Genomic DNA, 23,111 nt, shown 5'->3' with positions numbered 1-23,111 from the left:
TCTCCAGGGACACGTGTGTCAGCATACGTGTTATCTCTGCATGTCTGCACGTGTGTGTTTCTGCGTCTCTGCGCGCTCTCCCTCTGGATCTGGTTGCATGAGTCTGTTTCCACAGGTGCTTGTCACTGCAGGTGCCCCTCTGCACGCACATGTAGGTTTCTATTTTTGCACCTGTCTCTTTCTCCACGTATATCTCTGGGGGTCCCTGGTTGTGCATGTATCTAGGTGTCTACGTTCAGAGAAGGGGCGAGGCCAGGCCTAACACTCAGGCACAGGGGAGGGGTTCAGGCCTACAGACGGTGCCACCCCAGGGAGCCTGTGTATGTGTGTGCCTGTGTGTGCCTGCGTGCGCACAGAGCCGCCAGGAAGCTGGGTAAACACGGGTGAGAAGTTCGCGCTGACAGACGGTGCCGCCCGCTCCGGGACCCCGCAAGGCGTCCCCATCTGTCCGCTTCCCTGGCGCAGCCCCTCCCTCTGGCCCAGACTCCGCCTCAGGCATCCCAGGCTGAGCTGGACAAAGAGACCTGTGTGTGCTTTGTAGGGGGCCTCAGCAGCCCCCTCCCCCAGTCATTGCAGCCAGCCTAGGCTGAGCCCCTGTCCACCTCCACCCCAGCCGCATCCATCAGGCCTTAGCTCCAAGCGGCCTCACCTTCCCACCGTCTCCCCGGACCACTGCCCTTACTCAGGCAGCCCCTCCCTCCCATCCACCAGGAAGCTCTCCCTACCTCTCCTGTTCAAGGGTTTCCTACTCTTGCATCTCCCTCCTCCTTCAGGAAGCCACCAAGATAGCAGGTGAGCTGTGGAGTTGAACTGATCCAGCTCCACTGCTGCTGTGGGGACCTCAGCCAAGCTCTCGCCCCTCTCTGAGCCCTAGGCTCCCAACACCCATCCCCCAGCCCCCCACACCCTGTCACCTTCCTCTGCCCAGTGGGGATAGCAGGGAAGAAGGGGTCAGGGTTCCCACTGCAGTATCTGAAGACCATCGCAATTCATGCACACGTGTGTACCCACCACAGGTACGCAGATCTGTGCGGGCAGACACTAGGAATGTGTGCGCCTACATGTGCATGCAGGCAGAATCCACAAACGGCTGTAGAGGCTCCCCAGTACCTCTGAGGTCCCCTAAAGTCACTATGGGTTTCTCTTTCCTTCGCGGGGACCGTTTTATCAGAGGATTGATAGACCTCGCCCCAGAGGCACAGACACTGCGGAAGTCTGGCACTGAGACTGCGAGGCAGGTGTAGGGACCTCCCGGCGCTGTGCACGCTAAGGGGGCAGCCCCCAGCTACGCGTCGGTTGAGCGTGAAAGAAGCTGGGCTTCCTGGGGTTGGGGAGTGGGGGCCTGAGAAGGGGCGCCGTGACTCCACCCAGGCGGGGGCGGGAGCGGGGGCAGCGGCTCGGACCGCAGATGCGCGCCCCGCGTGGACACGGCATGTGCCGCCTTTCCGCCGCGGCGCGGAGTCTCCGCCGTTGCCATAGTTACCGGCAGCCTGGAAGGGGGAGGGACCCTTCCTCTCCTGGCGCTCCGCAGCCCCTCCGCCCTCAGGACGGGTTTTGAGAGGATTCGGCGTGACCCGTATATGCGTGTGTTGGAACGTGGGTGCATTCCCGAGGGTGGCCATGTGTGGGGGACAGTCGTGTTCGTTTTGCAGTAAATAAAAACGCTGCGGCGTGTGTGCAGGTGTCTGCAGCAGAGCTGCGGGCCTGAAGCCCAGCCGGCAGAGGGCGTGGTACGGGGGCAGGATGGTGGCTGGCTCCCCCAGGACTCCCCTGAGCCCTTCCGGAGCCGGCGCCCCTAACCTGACAGGCGTGGAGTCCCACCCCCTGGTCTCGTGCCAGCCCCACCTCGACTTAACTCTGTGACCTTGGGCAGGTTCCTAGATATCTCTACACCCCCATTTGCTCACGTACCTTACATAGTTTCGGTAAAATCATTTTGTAAAGCATTTTAACGCGGTACCTGGAACTAGTAAATGCTCCATAAACCTAACCTTTATCCCTCATATCTGGACCTCTGCTTTCCCGGTTGTTGATGGGTTTGGAGTGATCATGCAACGTCAGCCTGAGGAATTTGCCCTGGTCCTTAGCCTGAGTGGTTCAGGCTACAGTGGCCCCAAGCTCCTGTGGTTCCTGGGCGGGGGGTGTGGGGGGGAGGCGGGGGTGAAGAGGATAAATGTCACAGTCTGATGGTGGGTCAGTTTACACCATCCTGCCCAGTGCTCAGTTTGTCCAGAAACACGCGGGCGTCAGTAATGGCTGCTGTCCTTGGCTATATGTGAATGTGCCGGAGGCCCCCGTGGGTGAGCGTAGAAGGAAGAGCCAACAGCAGGTCATTCCCGAGGGGCTGGAGTCCTCCTGTGAGACACGCTTCCCTTCCCCAAGGTGCAGAACTGCAGCCTTCTGACTTGTGCCTGGAAGCCTAGTTGGCACAAGGGACTGGCTTTTGGGTCCCGCTGTTTTATGGACAGCTCTTCACACACGCCGGTTTGTGCCTGAGGGATGATCTGAGCCAAGGACAGAACCACTGAGGGCACGATAATTGAGGGAGGAAAATTAATTGTCCTTAATTTGGCACAAATCCCAAAGACTGCCCGTGTTAGGCATTCAGCGTATATTCCCAGGACACAGGGCTGCAGATGTTTGTACTTCTTCCCTTCTCCTTGAGCAGCACCTTGTGGGTAGAGATGAAGGCGAGCTGACTCCTGGGCCCTGACTCTGGCAGGCCCTGCCCCCCCTCCCTCCTCCACTGCTCTGGAGGGCTGAGCAGGTAGGATTGAGGTCTGGGAAGAGCTAGACTGGTGCCCCAGTGGGCTAGGATGGCTCCAGCAGCCCTGAGTGTCCCCTGGCTGTTGGGGAGGGCAGGGAGGGTGGACGTGGACGGAGCCCTGCCTGGGCCTTCCTGGAAAAGCAAGTGACGGCAGGACCAAAGGAGGCTGTTCCCCTGCCTGGTACATCCCAAGTCCTGCTCCATTTCCATCCTCCCTTTCCTTGCCACTGTTAACGTTGTCCTTTTAAAAATCAGAGCTAAAAGTCAGGACGCTGTGGGATCATATTTACAGCCAAGGACACGCTGGGTTCATGTCTGGAACTTATAGGGCTGCAGGTGGGGAAGTATTCTGCCAGGTACCGGGAGAACCTGGGAGGCGAGACCGTGCTGGGAGTCCTACTGCTCCCCAGCCCGAGACCCCTCACTTCTCCTGACAGGGCCACAGTCCCTTAGGGATGCCCCAGGCAGCTGGAGCCTTGGCAGAGCGCCCCCTGGGATGTGGCAGCAGATAGAGCGATGTCTTGCCCCTGCCTGCTGAGGCTCCTCCAGCTTCCTCTCCCGTCTGCCCACCAGCCAGTCCCCCTGGGTCTCTGGGGGGAGCAGCCCCGCCAACCTCTGCTTTCTTCCCTTCTGAGGATCCCACTTGTCTTTTCCCTGGCACAGGAGCCTGACCTCAGCAAACATCCCCACACGCCCGTCTTGTGCTGGGCTTGCAGGAGGGAGATGGGAGCGGTGCTGGTCTCCCGGTCTCCCCCACCATTGAGCCCCGCCCCCCTGCCAGGAGACTGACAAAGAACAGGGTTCCCCTTCCCGCATTGGGTGTGCCTGGCATCCACACTGGCAGAGAGGCTTTGCCAACTTCTCACACTCACTCTGTGGTTTGCTCCTGGAAGGGAGCGCCTCTCGCCAGCCCAGGATGGGAGAGGGGGCCCCAGGCCCAAGTCTTGGTACCTGTCTGCCCCCAGTGGCCCAGTCCTTGCTAGTTATGATAATAACGTCAACCAATAGCCATTGGGTTCGGATTCTTCGTCAGGCGCTCTTCAGCACCTTATGTGTATCATTGCATGTAGTCTTCACAACGGCTCTCCAAGGAGGGCACTTGAACCCTATTTATAGGTAAAAATGGATAAAGAGAGAGGATTAGTAACACTCCCAGGTCACAGAGCTGGCGAGTGATGGAGGTGGGAGCTCCACTTGGTCTGTACTCATCCAGAGCCTGTGCTGCCAGCCCAGTGTGTGATCCCAGGGGTGCAGAGTGGGCAGCCTTGCCCCATCCCTGGCCCCTCAGGGCTGATGCATGAGTCCACGTGTAGTGAGAGTAGGGGTGTGCTGCAGTGGTCCATGCCCGTTGCTCTCATGGAAGTGAGAGTAGGGGTGTGCTGCAGTGGTCCATGCCCGTTGCTCTCATGGAAGTGAGAGTAGGGGTGTGCTGCAGTGGTCCATGCCCGTTGCTCTCATGGAAGTGAGAGTAGGGGTGTGCTGCTGTGGTCCATGCCTGTTGCTCTCATGGAAGTGAGCCCTCACCCCCTGGCAAGCCGGGAGAAGGCAGCCGTGGAGTTTTGCCCCCCTCATCATCTTTTGGTATCCTCACAGGGCGTTTTTATCTCTTTAGCCTCCACGTGCTCAGACATGGTCCCCAGGCCTGACCATGGCTTCCAGGGTCAGGACTGAGTGAGGGAGGAGGGTCAGGGTCAGGACCGGGGGTCGGAGGTGGGTCATTGGTAGGGCAGAGGGCGCCCAGAGTCGGGGCCAGAACCCAGGCTATGATGTGGGGCTCTGCCACGTGGTGGAGCAGAAGGCTGGATACAGGCAGTAGAGGGGACACTGCACGTGCAGGAGAGGGAGTGGGGGCTGAACAGCACGGGGCGCCTTTGGGTTGAGCTGTGGCTGTTGATGCCACTGTGTGAGCCCTGGGCCCCCTACAGCCCAGCATCCGTGGAGCACTTTCTGCTGTGGCCAGTAGAGCCTCAATCCTCATTTTCCCAGGCCCCGGAGAGATAAGTGCTCATGTCTGCAGTCCGAGGCATTGCTTCTCAGACCCGGAGACTTCCTGACAGGGCAGGGTGGGCCCCACGGCAGCTCCCTGGCCCTGTGAAGGGCAGGGCTGGGCAGTGGGGCTCGGGACTCTGGTTCCTCATGTCAGGGCAGGCTTCATGCTTAGAAGTCAGGGCGCAGAGATAAGTCGATCCCAGCCACTCTGGGAGTCTTGGGGTGGTCCTCGTGGGCAGGCAGTGCCAGCCCTAACGTGCACATCTGCTCTTCATCTGCAGAGGAACAGCTGCCCCCCGGCTTCCCCTCCATTGACATGGGGCCTCAGCTGAAGGTGGTGGAGAAGGCCCGCACGGCCACCATGCTGTGCGCAGCAGGTGGGAATCCAGACCCTGAGATCTCTTGGTTCAAGGACTTCCTCCCTGTGGACCCCGCCACGAGCAACGGCCGCATCAAGCAGCTGCGTTCAGGTGAGCAGAGGGCGAGGGTCAAGGGGCCGGAACCCAGCGCAGCCTTCCTTCTTGGGCCTGGGTGCCTGGGAGCCGCGGGAGGCCTCAGCCTGGGGCTGAGCAGAGGGCGCCCAGTGGACGGGCCAGATCCTGCTATAGGCCCACCTGGCCCACCCAGGAAGAAAGCCTGGCAGCGAGGGCTGGTCAGCTGTGTTTCTTTCACCTTCCCGGGATTGTCAGACTCCAGACTTCAGTCCAGGTCTGCTCCATGAGGCACGAGTGTTGTTCCCAGCCTGGCGTTGGGCTCTGCGAAGGTGCTCCGTGGGCGCTAATCCTTCACCTTCCCTGGAGCCTGGCCTGAGGGGGGCCTGGGTGATGCTTCTCTTTGCTACTTCAGACGGCAGGGAAAGAGGCCAAAGATGCCTGGTTCATCAGGCTTCAAAAGGCTGGACCTCAGAGGCTTGGAGCCAGGGGGATGTGCTGCCATCCCTCGGCCACCAGGGCCACCTGTCTCCTCTGGATGTCTCAGTCGAGCCAGCTTGGAGCCCCGCGAGCAAGGATGCCGCCTTGACCGGGCAGGAGGTGTCGCCCCGTCGATCGATCTGCCTGCGAGGCTCCCGCCAGGATAATTGATTCAGTTTTTGTGGGAACAGAGCAGGCGGGAGAGGAGCCTTGGAATCCGCTTAGCTGCAATTCTGCATCTGCTGCCAGCATGGGCTGCACTGATAGACCTTGGTCCAGGAGCCCTCCTGCTGGCTGTGGGATGGCGGGCTCAGGCGGGATGGCTCGGGCAGCACCAGCCAGAGCCCCCGCTGCCCATCACCTATGGTGTCGACACCACAAAGGAGGACATGACTGTGCCCCTTTCAGGGCCCTGCCGGCTGCAGAGGTGCCCCGCCACTCCCTGGGCTGCCAGCCCCTCCTCACCAACTTCTGCCAGGTGGGCACCCCTGTGGTGCCCAGGGGAGGAGTGAGGGATAAGCCACCCAGCAGGGGCAGGATTCTGGCCCCAGCCACGGCCACCTGAGACAGCCTGTGAAGTGTTAGCTCATTTAATTTAATTTTAAACTCAACAAGATGGAGGCAGCTGTAGCGCAGTTAATTAAAACAGCTATAATCAAGGCAGGAAACGGTCCACCAGCGTTTGCGGCCACTGCCCAGCGCGGCACAGTGACCGCCATGGTTCAGCTCCTCTGCGTTTCCCCGCAGCCCCCAGGCAGGCTCCCCAAGCAGCCAGATGGTCCTCCCCGCAGGCCTGGCCTCTGCCCGGAACGGCGCTGCCTGTGGCAGCAGTTCTGGGAAGGCGCGCTGTCTCGCCTGTTCGTTCGTTAAGTATTTATGTAGTACTTGCTGTGTGCCGGGCCCAGTGGCACCCATTCGCGGCCCTGTGAGTCAGCTTCCGCCCAGGACTCCACTGGGTGCTGCTCGCCGGCCTCCTCAGCCTCTCAGCAGCCGCCAGCACCCTCCCTCCCTCTTAGCCACTCTCTCCTCTGTCTCCCTGGCTTTCCTCTTCCTTCTCCGAGTGCCCCTTCTCTGTCTGCCCAGCAGCCCCTCCTGCTCGTTCCCCAAGCCGGGGAGCCTGTGAACCCTGCTCTTGTCCCATAGACACAGCCGTTCCCCCGCCAGCTCGCCCACCCTTATAGCTTCAGGTACCATTTACCTCCACTCCTGAGATTCCCAGTTCTGTCTAACCCAGACATCTTGCTGGAGTTCCAAACTAAAACACCCATCTGCCTTCTGGGCGTCACCCTGACTGTGAAGCGTGGTAACTTCCTCGCCAAACAGCGGTCACCTTCTCCCCCTGACCCTCTCTCTGTTGAGTGGCAGCCCCTCTAACCTGAAACCTAGGACACACTGCAACTCCTTCTCCATGTAAGGAACCACCAAACCCTCTTGATCTGTCACCCACATGGTTCTCAGTTGGTCCCCTTTTCTCCTTCTGCTGCCTTGGCCGTATCCCAGGTCACCAAACACTGCTCTCCCTGCCTCTAGACCCTCCCCTTGAATCCATCCTGCAGCACTGGCGGAGTTTTCTGCCTGCACCCTCTGTGCTCTGACAAGCCCAGTGGCGTCTTATTGCCTCCATGGTCAGGTGCACACTCCTGAACAAGGCACACAGAGCCCTTCTCGCCCTTCCCCAGCTCCCATCTCCGGTTCATCTCATCCCCAGCTGTCATCTTCCCCAGCTCATCTCATCAGTTCCCGGCTGCACTCACTAGCTTTTTGGCCTCGCTTAGGTTATTTAACTTTGAGCTTCAGTTTTCTCCTCTTTAAAAAAGAGTTACAGTGAGGCTTAAGTGAGACAAAGGCAGTGAGAGCTGTAGTCGACTGGCGTGTGATGAGGGTTCCGTGAATGGGGCTCTTTGTAGCTCCGGCCACTCCCCGACTTGCACTGAGCCCCCGACCACATCCTCGCCCTCTACTCACGTTCACTGGAACGTGAAGCTCCCCTTCTCTGCCTGAGACCTGCTCCTTCAGGACTCACCCTGCTTTGTGTTGTTACCGTCTGGCTCCAGCTCTGCTCACTTCGGCTGGGCACTCTGCAGGGAGGGCCTGGGATTGGCTCCCGTCTGTGAGGGCCCCGCAAGTGGCCAGCACAAGCCCCGCCATAGGACAGGCATCTCTGAGCCCTTAGGATGAATGATTTCCTGAACGTGACCTTTGGGCCCTGTCCTTTCAGACTCACATTCATTCCCCCTGCTTTCTTGTTTGACTTTTCCTGCCTCCTGGAAGCTGTAACCTAAGGGTAGTGGGCCCAGCGTCCAACTCCTGGGATGGCACCTGAGCGGCCTCAGTCATCCCACCTCCGCAGTAACTGACAGGACTGTCTCCATCACTGCCTGACCCCGGGCCCTGACCCTTGACCCAGTAGCTGCTGCCCCTGTCCTGTACCGTTGAGAAGTGTGCTGGGGCTGTGCCACGCACGTCTGACATGCCTGCTGGAGTGGAATCGGGCCCCTGAGCGCTCGGCTCTTACAGGGGCCTCACGGTAACGCATCACCAACAGTTTACAAAGTGCTTTCCTGCCTTTGGTTGCATTTGATTCTCCTGCAACCCTGAGAAGTAGGACAGTTTGTGATTATCATGCCTCCTTTACAGCTGAGTTAGGGAGTCACCCACCCCGGGTCACGTGGAGATCCGAGGCCGGGGAGCTCCCCCGGGACGGCATCCAGGGGGCCTCTGTCACGTCTTAACTAACCTGGAGCCTGGGGAGCAGCTGGACCCTGCTAGGGCCCCAGAGCGCCATAGTCTCGTCCTCTCCGGACCTCAGGCCCGCCCTGACCAGTACCCAGAACTCCTCGGGCATCTGCGGGCCGAGCCCCAGCACGTGTCACCAGGGCGTGAAGAGCTGGAGAGGAGGGCAGCTGGCGGCGTGCGCGGCCCAGGCACGGATTCTGCTCGACAGGCGCCTTCTTCTCCGAAGTGATGTCACCTGCCGCCACAGCCTGAGCCTCTTGGAGGATTTTCACTTGAGACCTGGTGTGGGCCTGGAGGAATGGGCACAAGCTCAGGGAGAGTGGAAGTCAGGAGCGGACAGCATCACTGGAGCCGCGAGGGGGCTGACCTCCAAGTGGGGCTCCGAACCACTGCTCTTGGCCCTGCACTCTGCCAAGCCTGGACGGGCCCCTGCGGGACACCGCCTGTGCTCCGCTCCTCCCGGCGCCTGCGTGTGCACGCTGCCATCCCCATTACCCTGGAGGACCGCTTGCTCACCCTGACACCTGAGCCGGGATGCCGGCATCGGGTGTGGCAAGAGGCCCGCTGTCCCAGCGGATGGGACTCTGCGGTGGGCCTGAGGGCTGCAGCCCCTCCTCCGTCCCACCATCAGCCGGTCTGCCAGGAGGGCCACTCTCAGTGATGGTCCCTCTTGTCTGAACCCACTGGCACCCCTCAGGGGCAATGTGAAATCTGGGGGACCCTCCAGTCTCCCACACCCATCTCGGGAAATCGAAAAGGCAGATTCTTTCCGTTTGGTGGGGAAACGACTTTTCGGAGAGGCCCAGAGACGTGTCACACAACAGGCTAGGTTTCGGAAGAGCTGAGGCCGGAAGCTAGGGTGTCCCAGTCCTGGAGCATCTAGCTGCCACCCCTCCCTCTCCCAGTTCCCCTCCCCATCCCAGGTCAGGCCTGGACTGTAGGAGTCGATCAGCCGTGTGGACTTTTTGGTCTCGGGACCCCTGATTGTAAATATCAGAGGACCTCCAAGAGCTTTGGTTTGTGTGGGTTTTATCAGTATTTGCCATGTTAGGTGTTAAGACTGAGAAGACTTTAAATATTTATTAATCCACTTTAAAATAACTAAAAATCCCATTACATGTTAACGTAAACAATATTTTTTAATGGAAAATAATCATATTTCGTGAAACAAAAGCATTTAGTGAGAAGAGTGCCCCTGTTTTACACTTTCACAAACCTCTTTAATTTGGGGTTTAATAGAAGACAGCTGGATTCTCATACCTGCTTCTGCCTTTGGTCTATTGTGCTATCACATGTCCTGAAGCCTCTGGGAAACTCCACTGTATGTTCATGGGAGAACAAGGGTGGAAAAGGCAAAAAGCTTCTCAGTATTATGAAAATGGCTTTGACCTTGCGGACCCCCCGAAGGGGCCTCTGGGGACCCTGAAGATCCGTGGACCGTGCTTGGAGGATCACGGTGATGATGGTTCTTCCTGGACAGCCTCTGCGTGCCCTGCACACAGCCCAGGTCCCAGCAGCTTGGCCTTGTGGGACCTTGCCTTGGCCTTGTCTCCAGCCTCTGTCCAGTGGGAAGGCTGTGAGCCAGACCTGGTTAGTTCCTGACACCTCATAAGCTGTGTGACCTCTGGCTTTGGGCACTTAATGTTCCTCAGCCTCTGTTTCCTCATTCTTGCCGAGGTGGATAATTCCTCCTAAGTGGGTGTCTTCAGGTTCAATGAGATAGTAACCAGTGTTTGTCTCCCTGCACACTTCCCTCCCCAGAAGTGGGCAGAGAAGGGCAGGGTGGACGGGGCTGACCTGGGCCTGCCCACAGGCCCCTCACTCCTCCGGATGGGGCAGTGGTAGAAGAGGGGGTCCCTGTTGGGAAGGGAGCGTGTCCAGACCTCATGATTGCCCCACAATAGGCATTTGCAGGGTGAGCAGCCTAGAGGCTGCTGATTCCCCGGGTTACAAGGCAATGAACAGGCAAGGGGCGGGGGCGGGGAATGGCCCCTGGCTCTCACCAATCAGGTGGGAGGACTGTGCCGTCAGTTGGGTTTTAGCAAGGTCTTTAGCAAGGTCGGGTGGCTTTACAGGGGTCTGCCACCCGGTGGTGAGTAGGGGGCTGGTGTGTGTGTTTGTGGAGGGCTGGTCTGGTGATAGCCTGAGGTGAGCTCTCCCTTTAGCCCTTTCTTTGGTCTGCTTAAATGCCCTGCTTTGGGTAAGTGCTCTGTTTGGAAATCCTACTCACCTGTGGAATCTGGAGAGCCCTGCAGGGTGGGGTTATCGCCTCTTCTCTTCACCTGGCCCTTCCACTGAGCTCAGCCGGTGGAGTCTGCAGGAGCCCTGACTCACCACCCTGATTCCTGGCACCCCCAGCCCTGCTGGCCCAGCCTCAGCCTCCCCCTCCCCAGAGCCGCGCCAGCGACCTGGGGAACACAGCTTTGCCTACACGCAGCCTGGTGCTTGCTCACACCTAAGCCACGCCTCAACTTCTCTGGATATTTAAGGCCCTCTCTCATGTTTTATTTTATCTGATTTGGCTTTCCTTCCTTTTGTACTAATGCTTCTCTCTGATCTTATTTGCATTCAAATTACCTCGCCAGGTGGTTCACCAATCAGAGGTAAGAATGCTGTCCGTGCATCTCGCCACACCACGCCTCGCCGCCACCGCCGTCACCACCACTCCATCCCGTCCAGTCCCGTCCGTCACCTCCCGCATCCCCATCCCGACCTCTCCAGCCTCCTCATCTCCAGCTCCAGCCCCTTCAGCACCACCGGCCACCACACACATCCACTCTCAGCCATCCCCTCCTGTGACTCATCCATTGCAAGTCTGGATTGTGGAGATACTCAGCTCATCCCTGTTTTGGGGCTGGAAGCCCAACTGCCCAGGCCTTCTAGGCCAGCCGCACAGAAGGGGCTCTGTTGACTCCTGCAGGGAAGCCAGGCCCTGGTCCTCAAGGCTGGCCAGAGACAGAAAGTCCTCCCATGAGGTGGGGGAGCATGACCGAGCCTTGCCTTCCCTCTTGAGAACCTTCTTTGTCTTGGGCCCTCAATTATCACTAACTTCCCCGTTAGCATCCCAGCCCTGTAGTAGAATGAGGATCCCCCTGTAAATCCTCCAGCCCAGCAAACGCTAGGAGGGACGCACAGTTAAGACTTTAACGTAGAGGCTGGGATGACCCCAGAAATAAACAGGATCCTAGGTAGCCTGATCCCCTGACCTATCGGCCCCAGCTGCTTTCCTGCAGCAGGACCCTACGTTCTGCGGTTCCAAGCCCGGACTGTACTCAAAGGTCCGGTTCGAGTTTGACTCACCTCAACTCCTTTAAAAACTCAATTTCTCTCTCAGAAGTCTGTTTCCTCTTAAGTCAGGGCCAGGGCCCCACCTCCCTCGTGGGGTCGTGAGGATTAGAGGAGAGGAAGAGGATTTGGGCAGTGTCTGGCCCAGAGCAGGCACCCTGTAAAATGATGGCTTCCGTGATGCTTTTATTCAGTTTTCTTGGGCACAGCTAGACCCTCAGAATTTAGGGCCAGGCTGCTCTTGGAACAGAAGATGTGGCTGGGTGGAGCAGCTGCTCCCCTGTGGTGCATCTTGTCCATCACCCGCTGAGGACAGGACTCAGCCTCCGGATCCCCCCGCCCATCCTCTCAGCCTGTGCTGACTCGTCAGTGCCCCCGCTGCTGGGTCTTGGTCTTGGTTCCAGATTTGGGGGTTTCTGTGTGCAGTAGGCTCAGGGTCTGTGTTGGGTCCCTTGACCAGTCCTGGCTCTCAGTGCAGGGGAGCCTCCTCCCCCAGCAGGGATCCCACCCAGGTACCACTCCCTGCTCCCGCCTGTGGCACCAGCCAGGACTCCCGCTACCCCCAGCTGAGCTGACCTTGATATAGCCCCCCTCCCTCTGGCCAGGGCCCTGAGCCCCACCTGCTTGAATGAACATTTTCTGTGACAGCGTCCATCCATCCCATAAACATGACCTGTTGAGTGCCCATCGGGGCTGTTCTCGCAGGAGATGGGTATTTGGCACAGGCCCTGGGCCCTCACACTCCCTGATGCTGGTGGGGAGGGCTGCCCAGGACCACAGAGCAGGCCAGCCCATTTTCCCTTAGTATCAGGGCCCAGCCTGGGCACCCCTCTCCCCACCTCCAGCTCCTAGCCCCTTGGATGTTCACGCCCCTCCTGCTGCCCCAGGTCTGGGTGGCGGAAGAGGGGTGTCGGGTGGTGAAGGGGCTGTAGCTCAGACACAGTGGCCCCCCCCTGGGGCCTGAGCCATGAGAGCGTGGCCTGGAACTCTTCTAGTGGCTCCGGTCAGGTCAGGTCAGGTGGGGTCAGGCAGTTCTGTGTGTGTCCTGTGTGGGCGTGACTGTCAGCTGGCCTGGGCTCTGGGAGGGGTAGGTCTGTGCAGGCAGTGGTTTTTGTCAGGCTGTGTCCTGTGGGGTTGTTAACTGTCCATTGGACCGTCCTGTGTGGGTGTGATTGTCCGTCGGCTTGTTCCAGGGTGCGGGCGTTGCTGGTCCCTCGGGATGTTCCCTGTCACAGAAGGTTTGCCCGGTGTGCTCTCACCAGCAGAGTTCTCAGGCGTTTACTGCCAGGGCTGGAGGTGGCCATGTCGGCCAGGTTCACCCCCTTCTCCCACCCCACCTTCACCTCGGCCTCCCTGGCCTGGACCTGCCAGGACTGGCCCCAGCCCTTTCCTCCACCCTCTGTGAGCGTCCTTTTCAGCGGCACCCCCAGTCCCGGCTCCTGTCTGTCCGTCTGTGGCCAAAGCAGCCCTTCAGGGCGCTGTTCCGAGTGCGAGCTGCATCCTCCATTAGCCTCCTGAATTATGCAGGAGCCGTGGTGGGTCGAAGCACTTTAGCAGGACCAGGCTGAGGAGAGGAGCCGGAATGGGTGGGGCTGGTGGGGGGGAGGGGGGTGCTGGGAGCAAAGGCTGCTGGGCACCGGGCCCCCAGGACCACCCCTTCTTTCCTGTGGGTTCCGGTGGGCGGCAGAGTCTCAGGGCTTGCCGAGGAGGGCATTGCACGCTCAGAGGTCTCAGGCCAGCCGGTCTACAGGCTGTCCCACCCACGCCTGGCTCCACAGTGCTCTGATGGGGATGCTCATTGGCAAACAGGCTCCAGTACCAGCCAGAGGATGGCAGACACTCAGTGGAGATGGGGGATGGGGTGGAGCCCCCGGGCGAGCCAGCAGGCCCAACTGGACCGCGCGTGGGGCGGGATTGTGCTCCAGAGCACGACCCTCCGTTCCAGCCAGGAGGCCTCCGGGCTTGTCAGGGAGAGCTTCCCGGAGGCAGCACTAGTGCCGGGGTGTGGCCCTGATGTCTGCAACGTCTGGTCAACACAAGCCTCAGATGCTGTCGAGACCCCCTCCTCGGGTCGCAGGCTTGACCGTTGTCTTTGTGTCCCCACAGGTGCCTTGCAGATTGAGAGCAGCGAGGAGTCGGACCAAGGCAAGTACGAGTGTGTGGCGACCAACTCCGCAGGCACACGCTACTCGGCCCCCGCCAACCTGTATGTGCGAGGTAAGGACTCAGGCGGTGCCCAGCCCTGATTCTACGGAGCTGAGCTGCCCTCGCCGGGCTTGCTGCCCCGAGCCTTGGTGTGGACTTAGCGGGCTGCCGTGGGCCCAGTCTCTCCTCCTTTCCGCCTCTTTCTGCAGCAGCCGTAGCAGCAGCAGCTCCCACTGGGCAAGCTTCTAACATCCGCCCCGACTTTGCCTTCCTCCCGCAGGCCCTTTGGGAAACAGACACTCTTGGGAGCATTTGTATCTCTTGTAGGTCCTGCCTCATGGGACCAGAGCCCCGTGGGAGTCTAGAGCCTTCCGAGCAGACATGCGTGTGTGTGTGTGTGTGTGTGAGAGAGAGAGAGAGAGAGCGAGAGCAGGCACACGTGTGTGTGTGAACGTGTACACACCTGCCTGGTCTTCTTTGAGTGTGTCCTGCCCAGCCCAGCAGGGTGGGCTCCGGGCCAGGTGCACCTGCCTTCTGACCGGGTTTGCCTGGGGCCTTCCTGGAGGAGGAGCCAGCTGTGCTTTGTCATCAGCCAGGACCCTGTGTAGGGGGTCAGGCCAGGGCAGCTTTGAGCCCCTACAGGTGAGCACCTGGTGTGTTTTAGGTGTTCCTTGCTGGGACTTCGTGGATCCCACACTTTCACAAGTCCGGGTACCCAGCAGAGAGGGTCTGGGGACTGTTTTGGCCTGTCCAGTCTGTTATGCTCACAGCCCCAGGGGAACCAAAGCTGGCCAGCTACCCCTTCCTGAGAACACTGGGTTTTGTGTGCATGGTGTCCAGGAGGGGCCCTAGGCGCCCCTCCTACCCCTGCCATCCCCCACCACCACTTAACCCTCCCGCACAGATGGGCATCATTAAAAGTGAAACCGTCTCCACTCCGGGGATTTGTAAAGGAAAGTGGATGCAGTTTCCTCGCAGCGATGATTTCATCATGCTGAGTGCATACTGCAGCTTCGCAAAGGGTGTCGTCTGCCTGTCCGCCCAGGGCCAAGCGTGGGGCAGGGCAATGGCAGTGGCCTGTCCCACTCTTCGGGGCCACATGGTCAGACAGGGCAGAGAGAATTAAGCCATCAACCCATGTGCTTATTGAGGGGCTGTGATGTGTCAGGGCACAAGATCCCGAGAGGCCACAGGTGATGGGCAAATTGTGCTTCAGAGACTGGTTGATGCCTCGTCGGAATTAGGGGCATGGGACGGGAGGTCCCCACTGGTCCCCTTCTCAGCTGTTCTGCTCTTGGAGGCTCCCCTGAGCTGACCCAGGGCCTGTCTTAAGGAGCAGCATCAGGGCAGGGAGGCCAGGAGCGTGCAAGCCACCCAAATGGCCAAGCTGAGTGTTGTAGATTGCACAGCCTTCCCCCACCCTGCTTCAGGCAGAGCTTCTGACCAGCGCACAGGGGCCTGACGCGTCCCCTCTGAGAGGAGCAGCTGGATCAACCCTCCTCAAAGACCTGCCTCCTCGCACCCGGACCACTCCCCCTGCTGTGTGGGCCTGACCAAGCACTTCTTCCAAAAGACCATAACCTCGAGAATGTGGAGGTTCCGGGCCTCGGCAACAAAGTCCTTCACTGCGTGTGGCTGCACCAGGGAGAGGAGAGGCGCGGCAGAGCCGCTGTGTATGCCAAGCGAGCTTGGGTGCGGTCATAGGGGCACGTTTCCTGGGGCAGAGCTGCAGAGGCCGTCCTGAGGCAGGAGAAGTCCCAGACCCAAGGTGGATGGCCTGGGGAGTTCTCCAAAGTCACCATCACACCAGCCTTAGCCCTGAGGCAGGACAGTGGGTCTCTTTGGATGAGCTGAGCTCGGCTGCTGCTGTAGCTGGTGGCTCAGGCACCGACCAGGAGGCTCTTACCTGCAGCCCCTCTTACCCTTCTCTGTGGGGACCCCACTGTCTACACGTGGTGAGCTCAGGCAGGACTCTGGCCCATCCCCCCTTCCACCAGGTCTTCCTGAACTGCCTTCCTGGGCCCATTTCCACAGGCCTTTTGGGCAGGGAATGTAGGGGTTCCTTTAGTTCTAGCCCCACTTGCTAGGGATTCTGAAATAGGGTGTCCCAACCCCACTTGCCTTGTCTCTCCCTCTCTCTGACACATGCACACACACACACACATTCCTGTGGGCCCTGGTGTCTAAGGGCCTGTTCTAAGTCTGTCCCTAGGACCTGCCTCATAACCAGGCCCCAGCTGAATCTGTGCCTGCCCTGCTTTGCAGAGAGCAGTTCGCCCTGTAGCCCTAGGACAGGCCTTACTCTGGACTTGTAGACACCTAGAAAGCCCTGCTCCTAGGACCCTGGCCTCTGGGGTCCACCCCCTCCTCATCACGACCCTGGTAAAGCCCCTGCTTTCTGCCCCCAGCAGTGCTGAGGGCCCATCAACCCCAGTTCCCCTGGCACAGCCTCTGCGGTGCTGGCCACGAATTCTGTACCCTGAACCCTGCTTGTGGGTGGTCCATGCATGGAGAAGCCCCCAGTGCTGGCCTGCCCACCGGCCTGTGCCCCGCTGCCTCCCAGCCAAGCGGCAGCCACTGGGAGGCCCCCACTGGGCTCCAGCCATCAGGAACCTCAGCATCCGGTTCAGTGTGGCTTCCAGCTCCATTGCCATTTGGGGCCCAGTAACCCTTAGCTGTGTGGGGCTGTCCTGGGCATTGTGGGATGTTTACTGACCCACTAGGTGCCCGTAGCACCCCCTTGTCACAACTCAGTGTCTCCAGAGCTTGCCCAGTGTCGCTTGGGGGAATCCTCCTCCCCCCCCCCGTTAAGAAACACTGCTCTGGATGGACAGCCTCGCGCTGGCTGTCGTCTCCATCCGTCTCTGACTGTCGTCTGCCGTGCCCACGGGGCCTGAGGCCGTGTCTCCTCCTCGGATTTGGCTTCAGTGTCCACCTCACGTCCCTCTGTCCCCCAGACTTGGGGTTCCCATTGTCTCTCTGAGACCTGCAGTTGCTGCATTTCATGGGACCGTGCATGTAATGCTCCTGGCCCAGGGCCAGGCACACAGTCCGGAGCTGCTCCCGCTGTGGGGATAGCAGTGTTGGGCCTTCATCACCCAGTTTTGTCTGACTTTGCTCACAGTTGCCCGCAGCTCCACCCACAGTCTAGCAGGCCCAGGCCTGCTGGGTGGACCAACCTCTCTCCGTCCGACTCCCTCCCCCAGTGACTCACTCTCTCCTTCCATCCACAGCGTCTCTCTCCTCCAGCTCTTAGAACACACAGCTGCCAGGCACCCGGGAGGAGCCACGCCTCCCACAGAGCCTGGCCTACCTGCCCCCACCCTTCCCCCTTCTCTGCAGGGACCTGGCCGCTGGGCCACAGCTGTCTCTAAGCAGGGCGATGGCTCCACGGCCTTTCTCCCTACAGGCTCCCAGACCAGCTGTTCACGCTCTGGTGCCACACAGCGTGGGGCTGCCTCAAGGTGGCGGGGTTCTAGTGGCCCATGCGCCTTGGTGGGGTTGTGGGCTGGGTGGGCCCTGACCCCCGAACCCAGCTCACTGGGTCTGTCCGAGCCTTGAGGTGCGCGTGAGGCATGGGGGCCTGCCTGTGCCCCACTCCCGCCCCTCCCTGTTCCACCCTTGGCACCCAGTGCCTGCCAGCGGGACGCAGCCCTGTCCGCCGTGTCCTCCATGAGTCCTGAGTCTTTTGTGAGCGGCGTGGTCCGCGCGCACCTGCGGGCACATGCGTGTGCGTGGGGCACGAGAGTCTTGTCTCGTTTCCGTGCTGTGTGGGCAGATGAAGGTTGGCCTGTTTTTACTCTCTGTGTTTCTCCTTGTCTTTTTTTATTTCCTCCTCATCCTCATCGCACTCTACCATCAACCCAAACTCTCATCTCTCAGATCAGCGAGAAGGTTGGTCCTTTTCACTTCTTATCCATCTACAGTTCGCCCATCGACGGGATGCTCCCGTCCGTAGGGAACGGCGGGCTCGGTCAGCTCCTCAGGCCCCAGTCAGGCCTGCCCGCCCATTGGGCTCTGCGCTCCACTGTTTGGGCGGCAGGCGGGCAGGACCAGTGGTGGGTGGGCAGGCCCCCCTGCCCCGCATGTTTCTGCTGCTTGGGTCCCTGACACCCCATGTGTCTGCATGTCCCCTTAGCTGGGCTCCCCTGCTGGGGAGGTCAGGTGGTCATGGTGCATGGCACGAGACTGGTCCCTGCCTTTGTGCCCAGGCCAGGCCAGCTCTCTGCTCCAGGTGGAGCTCAGGAGTGGTTGTGGGAGCAGTAAGAGCTGTAGGGCTTTACGCATACCTGTGGGGCCTTCCACAGTCCCCCTCACCTAAAATCCACGTTTGTCCAAGCTCAGTCGAAACCGCTGGGAAGATAAAGGGCAAAGGCTAATGGAGAATGAGCTCACCCCTCGAGATCCTGCAGCACAGGGCGAAAGTCCTACAGAGTCTGCGCCGTCCTTGAGCCCCTCTCCCAGACTGGATGGGCAAAAGCCCTGCTCTGCCTACTGAGTTTAGGGTCTGGGGCGCTGGGTGGGGGGCGCCATCGTGGCTCACTGAGGAAGTCCCCCAGGGACTTGTCTTTTCCGTCTCCGATCAGATCCAAATGAGGGTCTTCCCACCTGCCCCGGGCCCTTCTCTCTGCCCAAGCCCCCCAGACAGCTGGTACTTCCTCAGTCCCATGCTGGATGCTGGGCATTCAGAGCAGGAGCTCACACCTGATTGAACGGTCAACTTCCATTTAGGGAGGCCCACGTGGGGGCCTGCAAGAGGCCCTGGCCCAGCCGCAGTTTGGGGAGCGCTTCTTAGAGACTCCAGCAGCCCATTCCAGAGCAGTCTCACACCCCCAGGGCCAGGCCCCTACCTCCTCCAGTCCTGGGACCAGCAGTAAGGGCTAGTGGTCCTGTGTCACATGGTCTGAGTGGTCAGAGGAGGTCCTCCTGTCTCCTGGGCTTTGGGCTAAGCCCCAGGGAGCAGACCCGGGCCACCTGGTCCCCTGTTGCATTCTCTCTGCGGCTTGAGTTTCCTCCGCGAGGGAGAGGGAGCCAGTCGGGAGGAGGGCTGTGGCCTCGGCTCAGATATCAGCCCCGAGCATCCGTCCATATGCACTCCTGAGCTCTGGGGCATTTCAGTTACACCATTTCGCTGACCGGGCAGATCTGCCGGGTCGGTTCAGAGAACAGTCAGCAGCAGAGAGAGCCCAGCCTGCAGCCGCCTACCCCTGCACCCCTTCCCCCACCCTCCTAGTCCCTTGTCCCTTCTTCTCTCCGTCTGTGGTCCCACCAAAAATAAGCATGTACACAAATCTTTAATGGCAAGGCATAAATGAGTTTCTAAATATTCCAGGGGGATTTGCCCGGCTGGTAATTTGTTTGGCGCTGATAATTCCATCTTAACATTTTTCCAGCTTTACTTAAAACTGTGTGTCGGCATTTAATTACTGCTCTGCGGCAGCCACAAGGTTATTTATGAAAGAGTTATTTTATCTTGATACAGTGGATCCTGCCCCTTATCCCCTCCTGAACACTGTGTTATTTTCATCAGAGAAATTTCCGTGAGTAAATGCAGATTGCGGGGCTGCCTGCCCCCGCGGTTAGGCTGTCACCCCCCTGAATGCTGATGCCTCCAGGTGCCACTCCGCCCTGTCATAGCGGGTTGTCAGCTCCAATTATTAGACTTAAAAGTTACAGCTGGAATATCATCCAGCAATGGCAAGGCCCTGTTTGGGAAATTGTCTATAAAATGTCAGCTCTGAGGATGCACAGGGAACGGTAATAGACCGGCATTGTTGGAGCTCAAGATTAGACCCTAAGTGCATTTTTCCCCGGCTCTGGTTTTTCCTTCCCTGCTGTTGCTTCTGTCAATAGACCGAGTCCCTGGCGAGTCCTGCCCCTTTGGGAGGCCTTGTGTCTGTGACAGCGGGAGGAGTGGCGGTGGGACTGTTGCAGGGAGACGCCAGCCACCCCTGGCTCTTGGGATGGGGGTGGCCATCCAGGCAGGTCCCAGGTGCGGGCCCCCATGGTCACTCGGGGTCCCAGGAGGTAGTCTCTCGCCTCTGTGGCCCCACCCTCCCTCTGTGGACCTACCCTGACCTCCCTCACGCTGTGGGGAAGATGAGTCTGAGCTGTGGGAAACGGCGTCCAGGCTCCTCGTGTGTGGCTGTGTATCCCTGTGAAAGCATGAAGGGTGGCACCCTGCCAGGGTGTGCCTTCCAGGAGTCCCTGGGCTTGAGGCCCTTGCATGGTGCTCGGGATGGCCCCAAGGGTCACACCTGACCTCTCACTCACCTTAGCCCCTGGGCTTCTCCCTTCCACCTGCATCTAGCAGGGGGAAAATTAAAATAAAAACAGGGCTTCCCTGGTAGCGCAGTGGTTGAGAGTCTGCCTGCCGATGCAGGGGACACGGGTTCGTGCCCCGGTCCGGGAAGATCCCACATGCCGCCGAGTGGGTGGGCCCTTGAGCCATGGCCGCTGAGCCTGCGCGTCCGGAGCCTGTGCTCCATCCGCAACGGGAGAGGCCACAACAGTGAGAGGCCCGCGTACCACAATAAATAAATTAATAAATAAATAATAAATTAATCAAATAAAAACTCTTCTCGATGTTAGTTCCCAAAGGGCCTCCGTTTCCTGGCAGTAGCACAGAAAACCCTGTTCTCCAGGACTATTTGAGTTAAAGCCCAGTCAGTTTCCTGCACTGCTTAGCTTGGGACCCAAGGTTTATTGGCCAAGGACCTACTTCCTTCTCCTGGGGCTCTTTGTTCTTATGTCCAGGGACCTGATCAGGTCCCAAGATTCTGCCACTGACCACAGTCAGGCTTGCAGCTGTGACCTGACACAGGCTCAAGGCCCATCCTCATGTCAGCTGGAAACTGTCTTCTCCTGGCAGCCTCGGCTGACCCAGAAGCTTCTTCGTGGAGCCTCCTAGGTCTCTCTTTTCAGCCCTGTGAGCCGGGTCTCAAAGGGGCGCGAGCTTTTTCATCCCACAGACCTACTCTAGTACGTGTATAAACTCGGGCGCATCCCCGAAGTGTCAGTCTTCAGTCAGTTCCCCCGTCTGTAACTGGGAGGTGCTAGCATCCACAGTGTGGAATTCTGCAGCACATAGGAGGTGCTCAACAGTGGTTTCCTTCCCCCAAACCCATTTGGATGCCTATGAACAAGGAGGAGGCGGGGCAGCCACTGGCTGAGAGGAGAGTCTTCACTTAGTCAGTTAGGACTGCTGTGCCTTTCTGCTCGAGCCAGGGCTGTGCCTTCACCGGCAGGCCTGTCTCTCCCCCGTGGCCTGCCCCCCAGGCTCAGTGTCAGAGCCCAGGGAGTGCCTGCACCATGTACGTGCCTCCCAGCCTCACCCTTGTGCCATTTGCGGGGAGTGCTCAAAGGAGGCTCTTTGTCGTGGCTTCTTCCTGCCAACCATGTACCCGGGATCCACCTGTTCCCTGCTGCACAGCACTGCGGCACAGGTAGAGACCTGTGACGCGCTGTTGTCGTTCAGTGTAGACTCCCAGCTTTAGGACAGCTGACAGAAGCCCACTACTATCAGCTTAATGGCAACAAGGAAACTTGTCTTACAAAACTAAAAGCGTAGAAGCAGATTTGGTGTCAGGCAGGCCTGGATCCAGATATTTGAACGGTTTGGTTGGGCGTTCGTCTAATAGTTTTCACAGCAGTCCGAAGGCTCTTTCTTGTTAGCCAGATCTGGGTCATGTACCCCAAGAACCGAGAGTGGGGGCTGAGATGGTTCTCCTAAGATGAGGATGCCGATTCTAGGGGAAGGCAGAACGCTAGACACCCGCGGGACACGCTGAGGGCCCAGGGAGCCTGGGGCACAGAGGGAAGTAGACCCAGCGCCTGGTGGTGGTCATGCCCGGCCCGCTGGGGCACTGGCAGTGCTTCGGTTCTGTCTGGAGGCCTTGGGGTCGAGGCAGGGGCTGAGGAAGGTGTAGTCTGGGCTGAGGAGTCCTTTAAAACGCCACGCGGGAGATTTTAACATGGGGGTGATACGAGCAGATTTGGATTTGTGCCAGCTGTTTGTGGCGGGCCAGTTACGGGATCGGTGGCCCAGAGGATGCCAGCGAGGCAGGAGGAGCAGAGGAGAACCTGGTACAGCAGTCCAGGGAAGGATGGTGGCTCGGACTTCGGAGGTGGCAGTCACCTGTGGACTTGCGGAGAAATTAGCGTTTGAAAGATATGTTAGGTGGTGCATTAGCAGGACCTGGTGATCTGCTGGACGTCTGGTCTGTGGGCTGCCACTTTGACCCCTGTGTAGCGAGGTCATAGGTCGGACCAGGTGGTGTCTGCAGTTACTTCGAGCTCTGATTCTGTGCTTTGGGGCCGTGCGAGCAGCAGTCTGGCACTTGTGGTAGAGGTGCTCTCGATGTAGCACCGTGGGTCCTCCGCATGCCTGGGCTCCCCAGCAAGGGCCCTCAGAGACCCACACTCGGAGTGGTCCCCTCTGGCCTCTTAGGCTCGCTGCCTGCCTTCTCCAGGCCCGTGTGTAGGGCTGCCCAGGAAGGACACACCCCAACCTCTGCCCACCAGCTGCATGCCCCGCCTGCATGCCAAGCATGCCTGCCCACGGCTAGGTCTTGCCTGCCTTCCCTCCCTCTGCATGTTCCGAAAGTCTGTGCCGAGCTCGCGACTTTGGCAGGGGGGTGGGGGGTCCAGGCTGCACCTTGAACTGAGAGGCTCAGAACAGCTTCCGACCCGGGGAGCCCAAGGCCGGAGGTCGTGGCCAGGCACAGCCACCCTCCCCCTTGAGATCCTCGTTCATTGGTGCTGAAGGCCGTCTGCTTGGCACCCTCATCATGTTACTGCCATCGTCATGCCCATCCTGCCCGCGGACCACGTCCCTGGCCCGCCCTGAACCCAAACCCCTGCCCAGTCCCTCCTGGAGGCCGCCCCTACTCCTGGGTTCTCAGGCTGTGCCTTCAGCACGGCTGAGGTCCTGGCAGGTGGTCATGCCACTGCCCTCATCTTTTCCTCTGGGACCGTGGTCTGGAGGTGGAGGCAGTGGCTCGAGAGAGGGTGGCCGTGTCCCTTCCAGGCTGACCCTCTGCCCTGCCCCAGTCATGCTCTGAGGACCCTCCACCCTGGGATGCCTGGATCTCTTTCACTAGTGCCCCAGCTAGCGCCTCTGGAGACCCCTGGGGGGTCAGGAGCAGGTAGGGGCGGGCACTGGAAGGCGACCTGGGATGTGGCCCTGACAAGGCCTTGCAGGGAGTCCCTGTGTGACCCTGGGCCTCAGTTTCCTAGGCTGTATAATGGGAGCTTGGTTGTGGAATCTCTCGTGTTCC

At 59.6% G+C, this 23,111-nt stretch overlaps 2 protein-coding genes across 9 annotated transcripts in view; both read left to right on the top strand.

Moving 5' to 3' along the window:
• PTPRF (protein tyrosine phosphatase receptor type F) overlaps positions 1 to 23,111 on the top strand; it is an 86,267-nt gene that overhangs the window by 31,199 nt on the left and 31,957 nt on the right. For all 8 annotated transcript variants that reach the window (XM_049693966.1, XM_049693971.1, XM_033421914.2 and 5 more), the window contains 2 exons: positions 5,038 to 5,226; positions 13,795 to 13,905. In XM_049693966.1, the coding sequence (XP_049549923.1) occupies positions 5,038 to 5,226; positions 13,795 to 13,905 (300 nt within the window). The remainder of the gene's footprint in view (positions 1 to 5,037; positions 5,227 to 13,794; positions 13,906 to 23,111) is intronic.
• The window catches only part of SZT2 (SZT2 subunit of KICSTOR complex), a 227,496-nt gene that overhangs the window by 185,282 nt on the left and 19,103 nt on the right, over positions 1 to 23,111 (top strand). The gene's annotated exons all lie outside the window — the stretch shown is intronic.

Source organism: Orcinus orca, chromosome 1 (assembly GCF_937001465.1).
Source record: "Orcinus orca chromosome 1, mOrcOrc1.1, whole genome shotgun sequence".
Classification (NCBI taxonomy): domain Eukaryota; kingdom Metazoa; phylum Chordata; class Mammalia; order Artiodactyla; family Delphinidae; genus Orcinus; species Orcinus orca.
Note: the sequence above shows the minus strand (reverse complement) of the source record. Positions and strands in the feature narration are given on the sequence as shown.